The sequence below is a fragment of the Gymnoscopelus braueri genome, assembly GCF_963280865.1.
Source record: "Gymnoscopelus braueri genome assembly, chromosome: 4".
Lineage (NCBI taxonomy): Eukaryota > Metazoa > Chordata > Actinopteri > Myctophiformes > Myctophidae > Gymnoscopelus > Gymnoscopelus braueri.
Genome location: NC_137605.1, coordinates 39248194 through 39263193, shown reverse-complemented (window position 1 = coordinate 39263193; position 15000 = coordinate 39248194). Strand labels below are relative to the sequence as shown.

General features: G+C 41.5%; 1 protein-coding gene across 8 annotated transcripts in view; it reads left to right on the top strand.

Annotated features, from left to right (window-relative positions):
• The window catches only part of rbms3 (RNA binding motif, single stranded interacting protein), a 160322-nt gene that overhangs the window by 45394 nt on the left and 99928 nt on the right, over positions 1-15000 (top strand). For all 8 annotated transcript variants that reach the window (XM_080426164.1, XM_080426162.1, XM_080426158.1 and 5 more), the window contains exon 3: positions 8686-8744. In XM_080426164.1, the coding sequence (XP_080282290.1) occupies positions 8686-8744 (59 nt within the window). The remainder of the gene's footprint in view (positions 1-8685; positions 8745-15000) is intronic.

Below are 15000 nucleotides of genomic sequence, written 5' to 3'. Positions count from 1 at the left end.
GCTTGTATTGCGTCTAGGGTTTGGTAACAGATCGTGATATGATAACCAGGCTAAGCTAAAGCTAATGTTGGACAAGGAGATGAAGCCTCACCTTCCACATAGTGTCTGGCCAGCTCTGCCGTCTCCCTGCAGTGTCGTCGTTGTCATCGTCACTCATTGCTCAGTTCAGATTAGTTTAGTTTAGTTGGGTGTATTATACTTAATGCTTAAACAAATGTTGCTAACACAAATGAAAAAAAGTGTGGAGCACTCCGTTACAGGTATCCAAATGGCCTCTCACTATCAATAATGGTGCTTGCATTGAAGTAATACATGAAGTTGTTCCCAGAAGAACGCTGGTCAGTCTACTTAAACGCCACCTCCTAATGACAGCCAGTCCAACAAGTACACACACCAAACTCTGGTGTACCCAAAGGCATACAGGAAATACAGGGTTAAGCGCAATCCATATTCCTTCCCACGTCCAAACTTTTCTTCGTAAAAGGAGGCGATAACTACAAATTGACGTTATTCCGAACTTCGGATCGGAGACATGCAGTGTCAGAACTTTTACTCTGAACCTGTGTACCTCCAGATGTACTGACTCGGAAAGCCTGTCCGAACCGGACAGATTTTCTAACATCGGAAGGAGCATGTATTGGCCTTTAACCATTACCTTCGGTTTCCAACACCACATGACCAATGAAACCTGACCTTTAACCTTTACTGTCTGTTATTATATATGTTTGGTTCTTGCAGCTTTTTCTGTCTGTCTACTTATCTAACCTTCCTTTCATGATGTCAGTACAGTATATTGAAAGGTTATAGTCTAAACAGCCACTCAACTCTGAGGATGAAAATTAAACACAAGGGTCTCTTTTTATTCATTTCAAGCGCAAGTTTAAATCTGCCTCTAATAGACCGTGGGCAGAGCCCTCAAATTGTGAATTTCATTGATCCCCACTCGGAACTGCATTCCTTTTTCACAGTAGACATATAAATTAAAGGTATTAAAGTATGCTTTATCTGTTACAGATGATTGTTCAAATAAATCAACGTGCATTGCTTTGTGCCATTATAGATTATAATGTGTAGGCTACATAATTGATTAAAATAACCAAAAACATAATTTTATTTCGATTCTCGCATCTTTTTCAATTGTGGCTACTGACCTCTGGTGGGATTCTTCCTGTCATATGTCCAGAGTCCACACAATGGATACAGTAGGTTCAGTTGCATTTAACAAATGAAACTATAGAGACCAAGGTATGCCAACCAATATATATTATTGCAGATTGAGAATTACAGTTACTGTACATTCTCCTCACCAAAAATGAGCACATTTCAAGAGCATGTAGGACTAGAAAATGTAGCCAAAGAAATGTGTTTGTATCTAATGCAGTCTATTACACTGAGGTTAAATAAACCTACTCTCTACTAGTAAATCTGAATTACACATTGTGAATTTCATGGATATAGTTTGAACCCTTTGTATCTCAACATTTGTACTAAAAAGAAGGACTTTAACTGTTTAGCGTATTTATAAACTAAATGCAGACACCATTTGAACCATATAATAAACCTTGAGTATTTTACTGTGCAGTGAACCAAACTATATAAACAGGCTCTGAACAGGGTCGCTCAGTAGTGTACAAAATAAGAAATGCAGCCTGCACAAACACTTGACAGACAAACATCATTTACCCAACTCGCCCAATGCTTAAAACTTTTCAAGAAAGAAAGAACAAATCACAAACGGTAACTTAACAACCTAAACACCAAATTAAACTCACTTGTGGCAACGGATGCAGTGACTGGCGATCTGGACAGAAATGACACGAGTTGGGAATCAATAAAACAATGAAACAACATAGCAGAGCCAATTAATCACGGCAAGCTATATCTCCATAGGGGTGCATATTGATTGGTCACTGCTTAATGGTATCTTTTGCATTTGCAGCTGTTAAAACACTAAATACGCTAAATAATTTGCATCTCTGTACACCATTCTGCTGTTGCCTTAGCTCTGGTCCTGTTGCCTGTACGTCATCATTTCACCAACCTAATGTTATAATTATATAATATTGATGCTTAATTTTATAATGTGCCGTCATCAACATGGACTGCATCACATTTTAATAAGAACATATCAAAAAATCATCACAAAATAAGTATTACCTCTGTTGTTGACATCAGTCAGTCAGTCTGAGTATTTACTGGTTTTAGTAGTACGAAGAACGTGATTGGCCAACTGAATTCCACAATACAGTAGGCGAGCTTTGATTGGTTTATGCTTAGCATCGGGTTGCCAGGTTTGTGATAATCAATAGTGAAATAATATCTAAGTTATATTATTCTGGCGCAACTTTTGTGTTTGGAAACATTTGATAATGTGTTCATAAACAATTAATCTGCACAATACAAAAAAAAATGCCAAAAAATGCCAGCAATATATGGGCATATACTGATGACATCAGGGGTCTCCATATATGGGCATTAAAGGGACAAGGAATGACAGATACAGATATCTCCATATATGTGGACAAAAGGGACAGACGGGTACAATGGGTACTCTGACAAAGCACCGACCCTATCATATCGGTCAGGTTGACGTTACGACGTAGGTTGTGAGTTGCAAACCTCTACTTTCTTAAAATGGCAGATATCACTTGAAAAAACTCTTGTGAATTGCAGACAGAGAGCATTTCTTGTTTTGGGTGTGTTGTTTTGTGGTGAATTCTAATAGCAAGGTGAAGACACTTGAATTAAATTATATTTATGTTCAGTTTTCAAATAGGTAAAAGGTGTAGAATGTACTGTAGAACATGCATATTTTCTCTCCATATAATCTTCAATATCCCTGTAGATTGCTTTTCACATTAGTCCATCTCAACATGTGGATATTTGTCCTAGCGTGCCACCGTCATCATTTACACCCCTACCAATTTTATGGGTGCAAAAAGTTAATCGAACTAATCAATTTAATCAGTTATAAATTGGCTAATGGGAGTCATGCGTCATCACGCTCATGTCACTATGACTCAGCCATAACCATATAAGGAATTTCCAAGGCAGCTACTCCCAAATATGGAGTGTGTCTCAATGGGTCGTCATGACATCAGGCGCAAACAAATCAGTTAGCTCACACGCGTTGTGGCCCTAACTCTATATGTAAGGGCTGCTATGCGGCCCAAACATCTAGTCTAATAAAATCATTGATTAATAATCTATCCCTATTTAGGCGATATGTTCAAAAATATAGAAAATAGCCGATCTCCAACCTCACAACGCGTCACATCACCTTGTAGATTTGCTAATTTCAAAATTTTTGCATGACACCTTATAGTGCATAAGAGTATAAAACAAACGCGTATCTGTTTAATCGATTCGTTGATACATACAAATGTACAACAAAAACTTTTTCGATTCATTGAAAAAGTAATCGGCATAATGATCACGAACAATTTATCGATGAGCGAATCTTACACCAAGGGTCCTAAATGTACCACCGTCATGACGCTCTCCTGCGTTTTCTAAACCTCTGAACCACTGGAACACTGAACCTCCCCTCTCTTCAGAGGCGAGGCACATAAACTTTATGTCGCAGTGACATCAAGGCATCTTATAAATGTATAATGCATTACAGCTTCATCATGGGAAAAGCCATGAAAAATCGAAATCTCTTTATACTGTAGGAGCGTGAAGATGCTAAAGGATATATTTGGGAGTGAGAGCTGAAAACTTCTGAATCGCCACACGACTCTCAATCCCTCTGCTGTGTCTGTCTGTATCTGTTTGAGTCAAACTGGCGCGGGGGGTGGGGGGAATGCTAGAGACAAGACAGCTGTATCCGATCCCCAATTAGGAGATACCACACAGAGACAAACACACACGCGCGCATGCACTCAAGCATGCACAGATACGTATATCTATGTACACACACGCAGACACACACGTACAGTATGCACACACTCATATAATACAGTACATACACCTGGAAAGGAGTTGAAAGAGTGTGTGTGTGTGTGTGTGTGTGTGTGTGTGTGTGTGTGTGTGTGTGTGTGTGTGTGTGCGTGTGCGTGTGCGTGCTTGCGTGCTTGCTTGGGAGTGAATCATGGTTCAGGAGACATCAAACGGTGAGCATCCATAGCTGGCAGCGCTGCGCGAGGGAACGAAAAACACAGATCTGACGCTGCGAGGGCCCTTCGAGGGCTGTCATTAACACTTCACACAGACACACACACACACACACACGTATACATCCGCGGTGGGCACCAATTGCGTCTGTGTGCCAAGATCCGGAACGCTGTGTTTTTGTGTTGACATTCCTTCCTGAATCTCGACAGCCTGGAAAATGCTGTCAATAGTGTTACTGTTTTCCTATTCTGTTGTTTCTGAGAGAAAAACAACAACACTACTTGGCTTCCGGCAAGAATTCTAAAGGATTTATGTGCATTGACGAGACACTGAGCTAAGGCTAACGGAATTGTCATAGTGAGAGAGTGCCCCCCACCCTTGCCGTGTCTTTCTCTCACACACGCACTTGCACACACACACACCCACACACACACACATACACACACACACACACACACACACACACACACACACACACACACACACACACACACACACACACACACACACACACACACACACACACACACACACACACACACACACACACACACACACACACACAGATAGATAGATAGATCTCTATAGATTCTCCTTGCATTATTATTGTTTTGTTTGTTTTTGTGTTACTGTGAAGTCAAAACAGGGAAGACCAGCTACTCCAACATGTTTGCCCATGTGCCCTACATCACACGGCGGCATGTTATGTACACGCCTGCAAATGATGCTATTGTTTCTAAAAGAACATGTAGGCCTACACACCTGCATATGATGCTAATGCCCTAAACGAACATGTACACACACATGCATATGATGCTAATGTTCTAAATATCACGTGCTATTACATATCCTATTTGTAAGTATACTGTACATCTTTTTTGATTATTTAACCTGTTTCAATCCTTAGTTTTTTCCTCTTTTCTGTCCTGCTCTCGTGATCAAGGCCATTAGCTGTTTGGCGGCGCATGCATTTGCATGATTTGCGGTTGACGCGGCCGTGCCTTTAGTAAAGAGCCTCAAACGCAGAGTGTTGAGTGAACCAAAAGGAGCACACCTCAATACAAGGTTTTTGAGTCTCATTGTTTGTATACAAATAATTGGTCTATAATGTGCTGAAATCAAGTCTGATGTGGGAAGACAAGACAAAAAGACAAGGAAATCAATTGACATATCGCATCTAGTGTCACAAGGAAAGCCTGTGTGTCTGAATTATGTTGAGATATGTTGTGCTGTTGTCTTGTGTTGTTAATTGCAAGTATTCACTTGTGAATACATTGTGATTACTATAATGTAAAAAATATATTATATGAATGTGGTTAAAATCTTACTCAAAAAGATAAGATGAAATATTGTCTATATTGTTTCTTGGACACAATATAGTATGCTGTATAAAAATACAAAAAACACAATGCATTGTAGACAGACTGTCACCAATCCACAATTACACACTGCCCATCATACAACACACCTATGGACATCAAGAGACAATAGCTGTATGTGTTGCATCACTAACCACTAGTCACTACTAGTCTATGGAAAGTTTTCTTACATATAAAGTATTTGCAAAAGTTTTTAAGAGTGTCTCACGTATCAGTAGTCTTATAGTCTAGGTCAAGTGCAGTTCAATGATATTTCAACTAGTTCCAGGTCCAGAGAGAGAAAGAGAGAGAGAGAACATTCTGCACCATCCTCACTTTAACACCCCTTCACACTCTTCTTTTATTTCATCATTTCTTTCCACACCACCACGCCTCCATCTGCTCTTTCTATTCCTTTTTTCGTCAGTACTTTTCTGCCACCTCCTCACGACAATGGAGGATCATAGTAACTTTGTGAACTTCACACCAGACAGCCAGTGAATGAAGACCTCAATGAAGAAGCTTGATGGACGGTGCAGTGTTTTGGAATCTGAGTCCTCTCCTCTCCTCTCCTCTCCTTTCCTCTCCTCTCCTCTCCTCTCCTCTCCCCCTCCCCTCAGTCCATCTGTGGATTCCTCAGTGTTGTGAAAGAAAGGACAGATGGATTTCTTCTTTAGGGTTGAAGTAAAAACACGCACTGCTAGCATTTACTTGATTTTTCGGAACATCATGCACACCCACTAGAGTATGCACATCCAATACCTCTCTCTCTCTCTCTCTCTCTCTCTCTCTCTCTCTCTCTCTCTCTCTTTAACACACAAACACAGAAAAAGCTATGTTTGTGGTTCCCTAAAATCAGAAAACTGTCGACATGTTTTTAGCAGATGATGTTCATTCAAGGTCAGATTACACTACACTCTCTCTTTCCCTTTCTCTTACATGTGCTCTCTCTCTCTCTCTCTCTCTCTGATCACAGATACATGCACGTACAGTTTTGGATATATTTTAGTTATCTCCAGGGGGAAATAATGTGCCAAAAGACTGATGAAGCATGAGGTCTTTGTCACGCTTACACACTCACACTCACAAAAATACACAGGCTCACACATACAGGTATGCACTATGATTTATACTTAGTTGTGCTCCGGTGTTGCACAGCTAAATTAGCCGATCTACGCTAAGCTTGTGAGCTTGTAGATCGGCTTATCTTTGGTGTGCAACACGGCTCACTACCAAGTATATATCAGGCAATAGGCTCACAAATTGGACAAAAACAGATGCTGTTGTTTGCAGTGTGTGCTACTGATTTAGTGTTTCGATCGTTTGTGTGTGTGTGTGTGTGTGTGTGTGTGAGTGTGTGTGTGTGTGCGTGTGCGTGCGTGCGTGTGATTAGTCCTGCGTTATTTTTCCCCTGTCTGGAATGCTGGATCGCTCCCCAACTCACAGGTCAAGGATCGTGTTTTGTCTCTAACATGACTTTGGAGCAACATCACCTCAAAACATGTTGTTCTTTTTATTTTTGACTTTATAAAGTTTCCACAAAGTACATCGAAGGGTTAGAAAATATCTGGAACTTGCGGTTCGATTTAACGTCTCTCGCATGCCTCAACACCGTCAAATAATGTGTGATAGCTGCATTTAAAAGCTTTATTTCTCTCTTTTCTTTCTGACAGGTGGGGGTGGGGGTGGGGGGATTTATTGCAGGATCTGTCCCTCCCAGATAAACAAAAAAGGCTGTATATACTGTGCTGTACTTCATGGCTTGTGAAGTGATACCCCATTTCACTAAAACAGGATACACCATACTGTCAGACATGTAATATCATGTAACACTAGGTGAAAAGTCCATTAGAAAATCAGACTATATTGTGCTTACTGTATGCCTTTAATTATATTCCTTTCTCCAATTCCAATAGAGAATTGAATGTTTGATCCTATTCATCTTACAGACAGAAACAGAAACAGTGGGCTGGCTCAGACACTCTCCTGATGGTGACACTTAATCTTATCTCTCTTTTATTAAACACCTTTCACTGCATCGGTCTATTTCCCCCTATGACTGCTCTTTATTGTGTTCGCCAGGCCAGACGGCCGAAGGCCAAAGATTATGTTTTTCAAAAAAGGTATTATTTAGTCTCCCTCTCTCTGTCTGTCAGTCGGTCAGTCAGTCAGTCAGTCAGTCGCTCACTCAAACAGACAGACAGACAGTCCGACAGTCAGTCCGACAGTGGGTCAGTCAGTAAGTCAGTGTTTTAAGACTATTAATTAAGATGTGGGATACAGTCAGTGTGCCAGGCTCTGATCCAAGCTGCTCTGCCTCACCACATCACTCACCATCCTCTACCTCTGTCTCGCACTTTCTCTGTTTCTCCTGTGATCTGTGTCATACTTCCACTCTGTCTTAGTCTGCCTCATCTCTCTCTCTCTCTCTCTCTCTCTCTCTCTCTCTCTCTCTCTCTCTCTCTCTCCCTCTCTTTCTCTCTCTCTCTCTTTCTCTCTCTCTATTTTTTCCCCAGGAGGAGTGATTGAGGAGACTGATAAGAAACTTTATTACCTTGTTCTGAGAACAGACAGAGGAGATTAGTGAGAGGCGGGTGTTTGAGTGGAAGCCTGAAGGGGACAGGGTGAGATATAGAGAGATGGAGAAAGGTCCGAGAAACAGGCAATGAAATTGAGGAAGAGGGAAGGGTTGAATGAACAACAGGAATGAGAGAATGACAGAACAGAAAGAGATAGACGTATAGAGGTTGTTCATTTCTTTTATAGGCCCTTTGAGCAGGACTGGACAGTGGACACCATACAGATGTCTGGTTACGATCATCCTTTGTGAGAGAAAGTCACTGTCTGCATTCTGGGCCTGCAGGAGGGATTTCAAATGGTTAAGGAGAGGAAATATGAGTAGCCTGGTGTTAACGTGGAATTTCTCTGAGGCACTATTACTTTCTCCACTTTATGAACTTTCTTCTTTTTTTTTCAAAATAATTTGAACTTCAGTTCAAAACCTTCTTGAAGAAATTGTCTCATATTGTGAATTGAGAAAACCGTTTCTAAGAACTGCTTTCATGAATGTGTGGCTTGAATCCTGAAAATCGCTTCATCTGTTTGGCCCAGTTCTACTGCTGAAACAAGGAGCAGATACCACATTTATCATGCTGGAAAAAATGATTCAAAATAGTAATCAGATTTTTTTTTCCTTTCTTTTTCTCAACAGATATGGGAAGATAGTATCAACAAAGGCCATCCTGGATAAGAACACCAATCAATGCAAAGGTGGGTTGAAAAATGAGCTTTTCCATTGGCCAAATCAGTTCAGTAGTTCCTGTTGGTCACGGTCACCAGAGGCCCACATTGTTATGATAAGAAATTAAATGTGAATTTGCTCTTATGCACACTATTAGTGCAGGATTGTAAAAAAGAATTAAGAAAAAAATCTAAAGTTATTCCTTCTGGCCCCTTTATTATATTTAGCATTTCTGTTTAATCTAATTGGGGGAAGGGGGGGTCGGTCAAGTGGGATAAAAGGTTATTTAAACATTAAACGTTGCAGTGCTTCATGAATTAAAGATGCTTATACTTTTTGTTTCGTTTTTCATCTAGTTGCATGGTTTACTTGTGTGTTTTTTATATTTGATATCATGCCATTGATTGGATTGCCATCCATGTAGGCTATCTCTATTTGTTTATTTATTACCTTCCCCGGATATACTTCACAGTGATACTTGTACTCGTAGCATAAGCAGCTCTTGAAAGCAGTTATCATTGGCTCAATATGTCCACACACTACAAGTGTTTCAATGTGGGTTTCTAATAATCCAAGAGTGAGGCTCTCTCAACCTCTTTCTGATGAGGGGCCTCTTGATTGTTAGAGTGGCCTGAACAAATCACCAATCAACGTGATTGCAGTGGTTTGCCTTTGAAGGGGAGCCAAGAACACATGTTGTCTCAAAGGCAGTTCTGCACACATTTACTAACATGGTATTGACAACTTCTCATACCCACAAGAGTTATTTAATTAGAATATTAACCAGTTAAGACCTACAGTTAAGACCTACAGTATATTCGAAAGTAGCAGATCTACCAGTTCACAACGGGTCGCATCGCGATGCCTTGTGACTTTGAAAACCTTCTATTTCTGTGTTTTGTTTTGTTTTTAATGTGTGAAAATCTTGAACATCTTCGCCATTAATGACATGGCCAAAATAGGGATACTAGTGTGAAAGTGGTTAAACAGACATACCGGTAGTAAAATGTTGAAACAACATGCTTTCATTGACAAAGTTAAAATGTATTAATTACGGAATCATAAAAATCCATATTAAAGAATATAACTTAATGCTCCACACACCTTAGAATCAAATGACACATTGAGCGTAGTCCCCAGTTACAATTACAGACCTTCAACATCGTAGTGCCTACCCTTCTATCACATACTGTACCTCATGATGTAACTTTCCCCTAAGGATAAAAAAAAAGTTATGTTTATATTATGTTTATGTTATGTTATGTTATCTTAAATGTTACCTTATGTTATGTTATGTTATCTTATGCTATCTTTTGTTATCTAATTAAATGTGGCATTGAAAGAATGACTGTGGAAATACCTATACCACAATAGCATAGCCAGGTAGAAAATGTTATTATAATTTATTTATAATTACGGGGCCAGAGCTCAGCTCTGGACCTGTTTTATTATTCGCTTTATTCTGTCACTTCTGCCACTTTTCGCAGTTCTAGCTGAACCGTGCTGTCGCTTTTTACGAAACTCGGTCATATGGTAGATGGTCATGAAAAACTATCAAGAAATAATTCTCACAATCTTTCGTCAAAAGGTGGCGCTATAGCACTCAATTGAAAATGCCAACTTTGAATAGGTACAACTCATGCCCTGTTTGACCTAGAGCCATGAAACTTGGATACACATATGCGTCTTCTCATGCTGAATAACCTTCACCCTCTGACTTTTGACCTCTGACCTTTAGATCTCACAGCATTTTGAATGATATGAAAAACAGTCATTGGCTCATAACTTCTGCATTTTTTCACTTAGAAAAAATCCCAGGAGGAGATAGATTTTAACTATTGCAGTTTTATGAAAATTATTCATCTGCCCCTAACACATACATGCAGACTCACATTTCTTTGAAACTTTGCAGAAATGTTGAGGGTCATTCCAAATATCACTGAAACCAATCTTACTCCAATTGGCCAAAGGGGGGCGCTATAGCAATTTTTTGAACATGCAAACTTTAAACAGGCAAAAGTCATGCCTCGTTTGGCCGAAAGTTGTGAAACTTGCTTACACTTGTGCCTTGACTCATGAGGAACACATCTATTGCTTTGACCAGTAAGCTCCGCCCTTAGATTGTCCGCAATTTTGAGCAGTTTGAAAAACAATTTTTTCAGCTATTTGCGTGAAACTGTATTATCTGTGTGAGCTCCTTTTTCACAGGTTCTTGTCTGTTGGTCCAATGGCCTCTCGCTTAAACGTGTGCCTCACAACCTGAAGGTCGCCAGTTCAAGCCTCGCTCGTGTAATTGTTATGTTAAAGATAACCTGAAATGCTTATATGAGAGTATGTTTTTTCAATGTATGACATACTTCATTCTGAAAATAGCCGATCTACAATCTCAAAACTTTTCAGATAGCAACGTGTTCCTGAGGAGACGTACAATTTCTCCATTGGGTAATGGCTTGTGAACGAGTGATCTTAGTGTTAGTGAAACAAGGGCTTGGTTCATGACAGAAGGCAAGAGTTTATGATCTTCAACAGACAACATCAACCTGGACAAAGCTATAGCACTATAGGTAGTGTTGCAGCCTGTCAGTCCGAAGGTTGAGAGTTCGATTCCTATTAATGGCAATAGGTTGAGATGTCCAATCAATCCATAAGGATAAAGTATAATTCCTTTTAACAGGACGTTCATGAAAGTCCTTGCGGGCTTGTTTCCAATGAGGGCCTGTGAGCAATTGGGGGTTAAGAGTCTTGCTCAGGGACAAATTTCATTTCATCGACACATATGCTGGCCTGGCCTGGAATCGTACCAGGGGCAACCAGGGCCTCTGGCTCCCTAGGCGGGCTCACTAACCACTCAGCTAGGGCCGCCCCATTCTGTTTCCATCTCTCTCTCTCTCTTCAAACTATTCCGTTTCCATGTCTCTCTCTCTGTCTCTCTCTCTCTCTCTCTATTCCGTCTCTCTCTCTCAGTCTATTCCGTCTCTCTCTCTCAGTCTATTCCGTCTCTCTCTCTCTCTCTCTCTCTCTCTCTCTCTCTCTCTCTCTCTCTCTCTCTCTCTCTCTCTCTCAGTGTATTCCGTCTCTCTCTCTCTCTCTCTCTCTCTCTCTCTCTCTCTCTCTCTCTCTCTCTCTCTCTCTCTCTCTCTCTCTCTCTCTCTCAGTCTATTCCATCTCTCTCTCTCAGTCTATTCCATCTCTCTCTCTCTCTCTCTCTCTCTCTCTCTCTCTCTCTCTCTCTCTCTCTCTCTCTCTCTCTTCAATCTATTCCGTTTCCATGTCTCTCTTTCTCTCTCTCTCTCTCTCTCTTTGATCTATTCCGTTTCCATCTCTCTCTCTCTTTCTCTCTCTCTCTCTCTCTCTCTCTCTCTCTCTCTCTCTCTCTTTCTCTCTCTCTCTCTCTCTCTCTCTCTCTCTCCATTCACTGGCCCGTGTTATTGCTGCTTGCAGCTATATTTATAAGTTATGTTTTGCCTACTGGGCCATGATAAAGTGAAGTTGTGACTTAAAAACCCCCCACGTGACACGCCTCAGATCTCAGTTTAACATCAAAACTCTTGACTAAGTATTTCCGAGTATGTCAGTTCCATTATGAATATACTGTATACTCACAGGTAAAACCTAGTGACGGCTTTTAATAAAACATGTTATGCTGCCTCAATCTGTCAGCAGTCATCATATCTGCTGTAGTCAACAGTGGGAAGAAAAACAAGACATCTTTAATCCAACAGAGTCAACATAGCCAAAGCAAGTCGTGGGGAAGTCTTTCCACTGCAGGTGGCACCATGACACATAGTTTGTGAATAGTAAACACTGGAGAGACTGTATCAAAATGCAAACCCACGGTCGCAGCTATAAATTCTTGCTTATTATTTAATGCACAGTAGCTGCACCAGCTGCAGCAGCATAAGCGATTTTTATAGTCCTCGGCTGTCGTCAGCACTTTCACTGCTCGCGATGTGGTAGACTTCATGCATCTTTTAGCCAGTTGTTAACTCACAGTGCAGGAGTTTCATTATTGGCCGGCCATTAGAATGCCTTACAACCGGATAAGTGTCGGTTTGATTGCAGAGGCATTCAGTGTGGACAAGATAAGTGCTTAGCGTGACTACGAACTGGCACACAGAGTGCTCCTGGAAGGGAGGGATGGGTGAGAGGAGGAAAGAGGAAGGGGAATTCGGGGAGAGGAAAGGGAGGATGGAGGGTGGGGTGGAAGGGGGTATAAAAATAACCTGGAACTGACAGAATAGGAAGGGAAGCCTTTGAAACTGATGATTTAGCAGACAGCTTCTTTCTGTTCAGGAAGAATTCCTACTCAGAGGGAGGAGTGAGGGTGAGAGAGAGAGTTAGAGAGGCAACGACAGAGATAGAGAGAGAGAGAGAGAGAGAGAGAGAGAGAGAGAGAGAGAGAGAGAGAGAGAGAGAGAGAGAGAGTCTTTGTATGTGTGTGTGTGTGTGTGTGTGTGTGTGTGTGTGTGTGTGTGTGTGTGTGTCCTGAGTCGGCCATTGTAAAAAGCAGTGACAGTGCTCTAGTTAGCAGCGTGGGAGCTGTGAGGGAGGGACAGGGCACAGAGGACAGCATGGAGGGAAGGAGGGAGGAAAGAAGGAAGGAAGGGGGAGGAAACCACTTCAGATTGTAAAGGAATCCCAAGACAACCATGACTCTCTCCCTCCCTGCTTTCCCCTCTCTCTGTTTTTCCTCCTCTCCTCTCCTCCCTCCTTCTCCTCCCACTCTGCCTCCCCTTTCACCCCCCCCCCCCCCATTCCCTGCCTCCCGCTGTCAGCCTAGTCTGATGACCCTTGGCCAGGAACTGTGGGAGCTCAGGAGATTAGATGGGAACTGCACAGTAAAATCCCCCGTGTTAATTTAACTCTGAGAGTGTGAAAATTGACCCATATGGACCCAGGTCCTGGTTAAATTAACACTGAGGATTTGACTGTGTAGGAGAGTTGTGTGTGTGTGTGTGTGTGTGTGTGTGTGTGCAATCCGTGCATGCAATCCGTGCATGCGTGCGTGCGGGTGTGTGCATGCGTGCCTGTGTGCGTGTGCATGGTGCATGAGTGTGTGTGTGCGTATGCAAAGCTTTGGCTTTGTAATAAAACCTTTTTTCATTCACGGCTGACATATTTGTCAAGCCTGACTGAGCCGGATGAATTTTCATCATCGTGTCATCTTAAGACCGCAGATGGGAGGGACAGGGCACAGATAAAGAGGATTATATAATTCAGAAATATTATCATTCCTCTCTGGAAATATGCTTATCATCGTGCCCAAAGGACCTATCATTTCCTTCGGATAGAATGAGCACGGAAAAGTTTGCATTGAGCCTGAGAGGTGGAGGTTTAGTTTCATTGCATTTCATTTCCATACGTCAGAACCGAAGCAGAACAGAAAGTTAGGAAAAATAATATTGTGGAAAAACAACAATATTCTCACTGTTGGGTTGAGAATGACAACGTTGTTTATAGAGAAAGTTCCACTGCACCAGAGTAGAGGGAGGGAGGAATAGACAGGAGGGTGGGTGGAATGTTTGGGCAAAATAATACACAGCAAAATGAGTGTCTCAGAGTTAAATTAACTCTCCACATTTTGTCTAATCATTAGTGTGTGATGAGGCTGTGGCATCAATTTCTGGCAAAGCCCATAACATGTCTATAAAGTCCGATTTATACAGTATATCTTTCATCGGACGGCGGTGTACACTGTCGTAGGATGAAGGATAAATCAGGCTTAATACTGCATGGTGCTAAGATTGTTTTGTAGGTACATGCCTAGTGTCTTAAGTGAGGAAGGGTGATGCAGGTGGTGGTTGAAGCACTCGCCCACCTCAGCAGAGGCCTGGGTTCGATTCCCTGCGGTGGTGCCTCCAACTGCCGTTGTTCGCGTGTGGGCGGCTGCAAACTCCTACCGGGTAGGTCAGGGTGCTGGTTCAGCAGGGAGGGTATCTGGAGGAGAGGTGTTATGAGTGTTATGAAAGTCCTGGCTGTCGGATGCAAAGAAGTGGCTGACGACAGTGACAGTAACCACAGTGCACATTCGGACAAATTGGGGAGAAAATGGGGAGAAACACCAAAAAGATATACTGTAGTATATTATCTTGTACTGTAGTATATTGTCTTAGTACATTTTGTGCTTACACTGCATTGTTAAACTCTCATAACTGTATGTAGATAATTACGCTAAGTTCGGTTAACATTAAGTGGGGTTTAAACAGACATCAATAGAGAGGGCGAAAAAACATGCAGTGTAACTTGTATGTACTGTACAGTATAGTCTCACTGGCAATCACACTG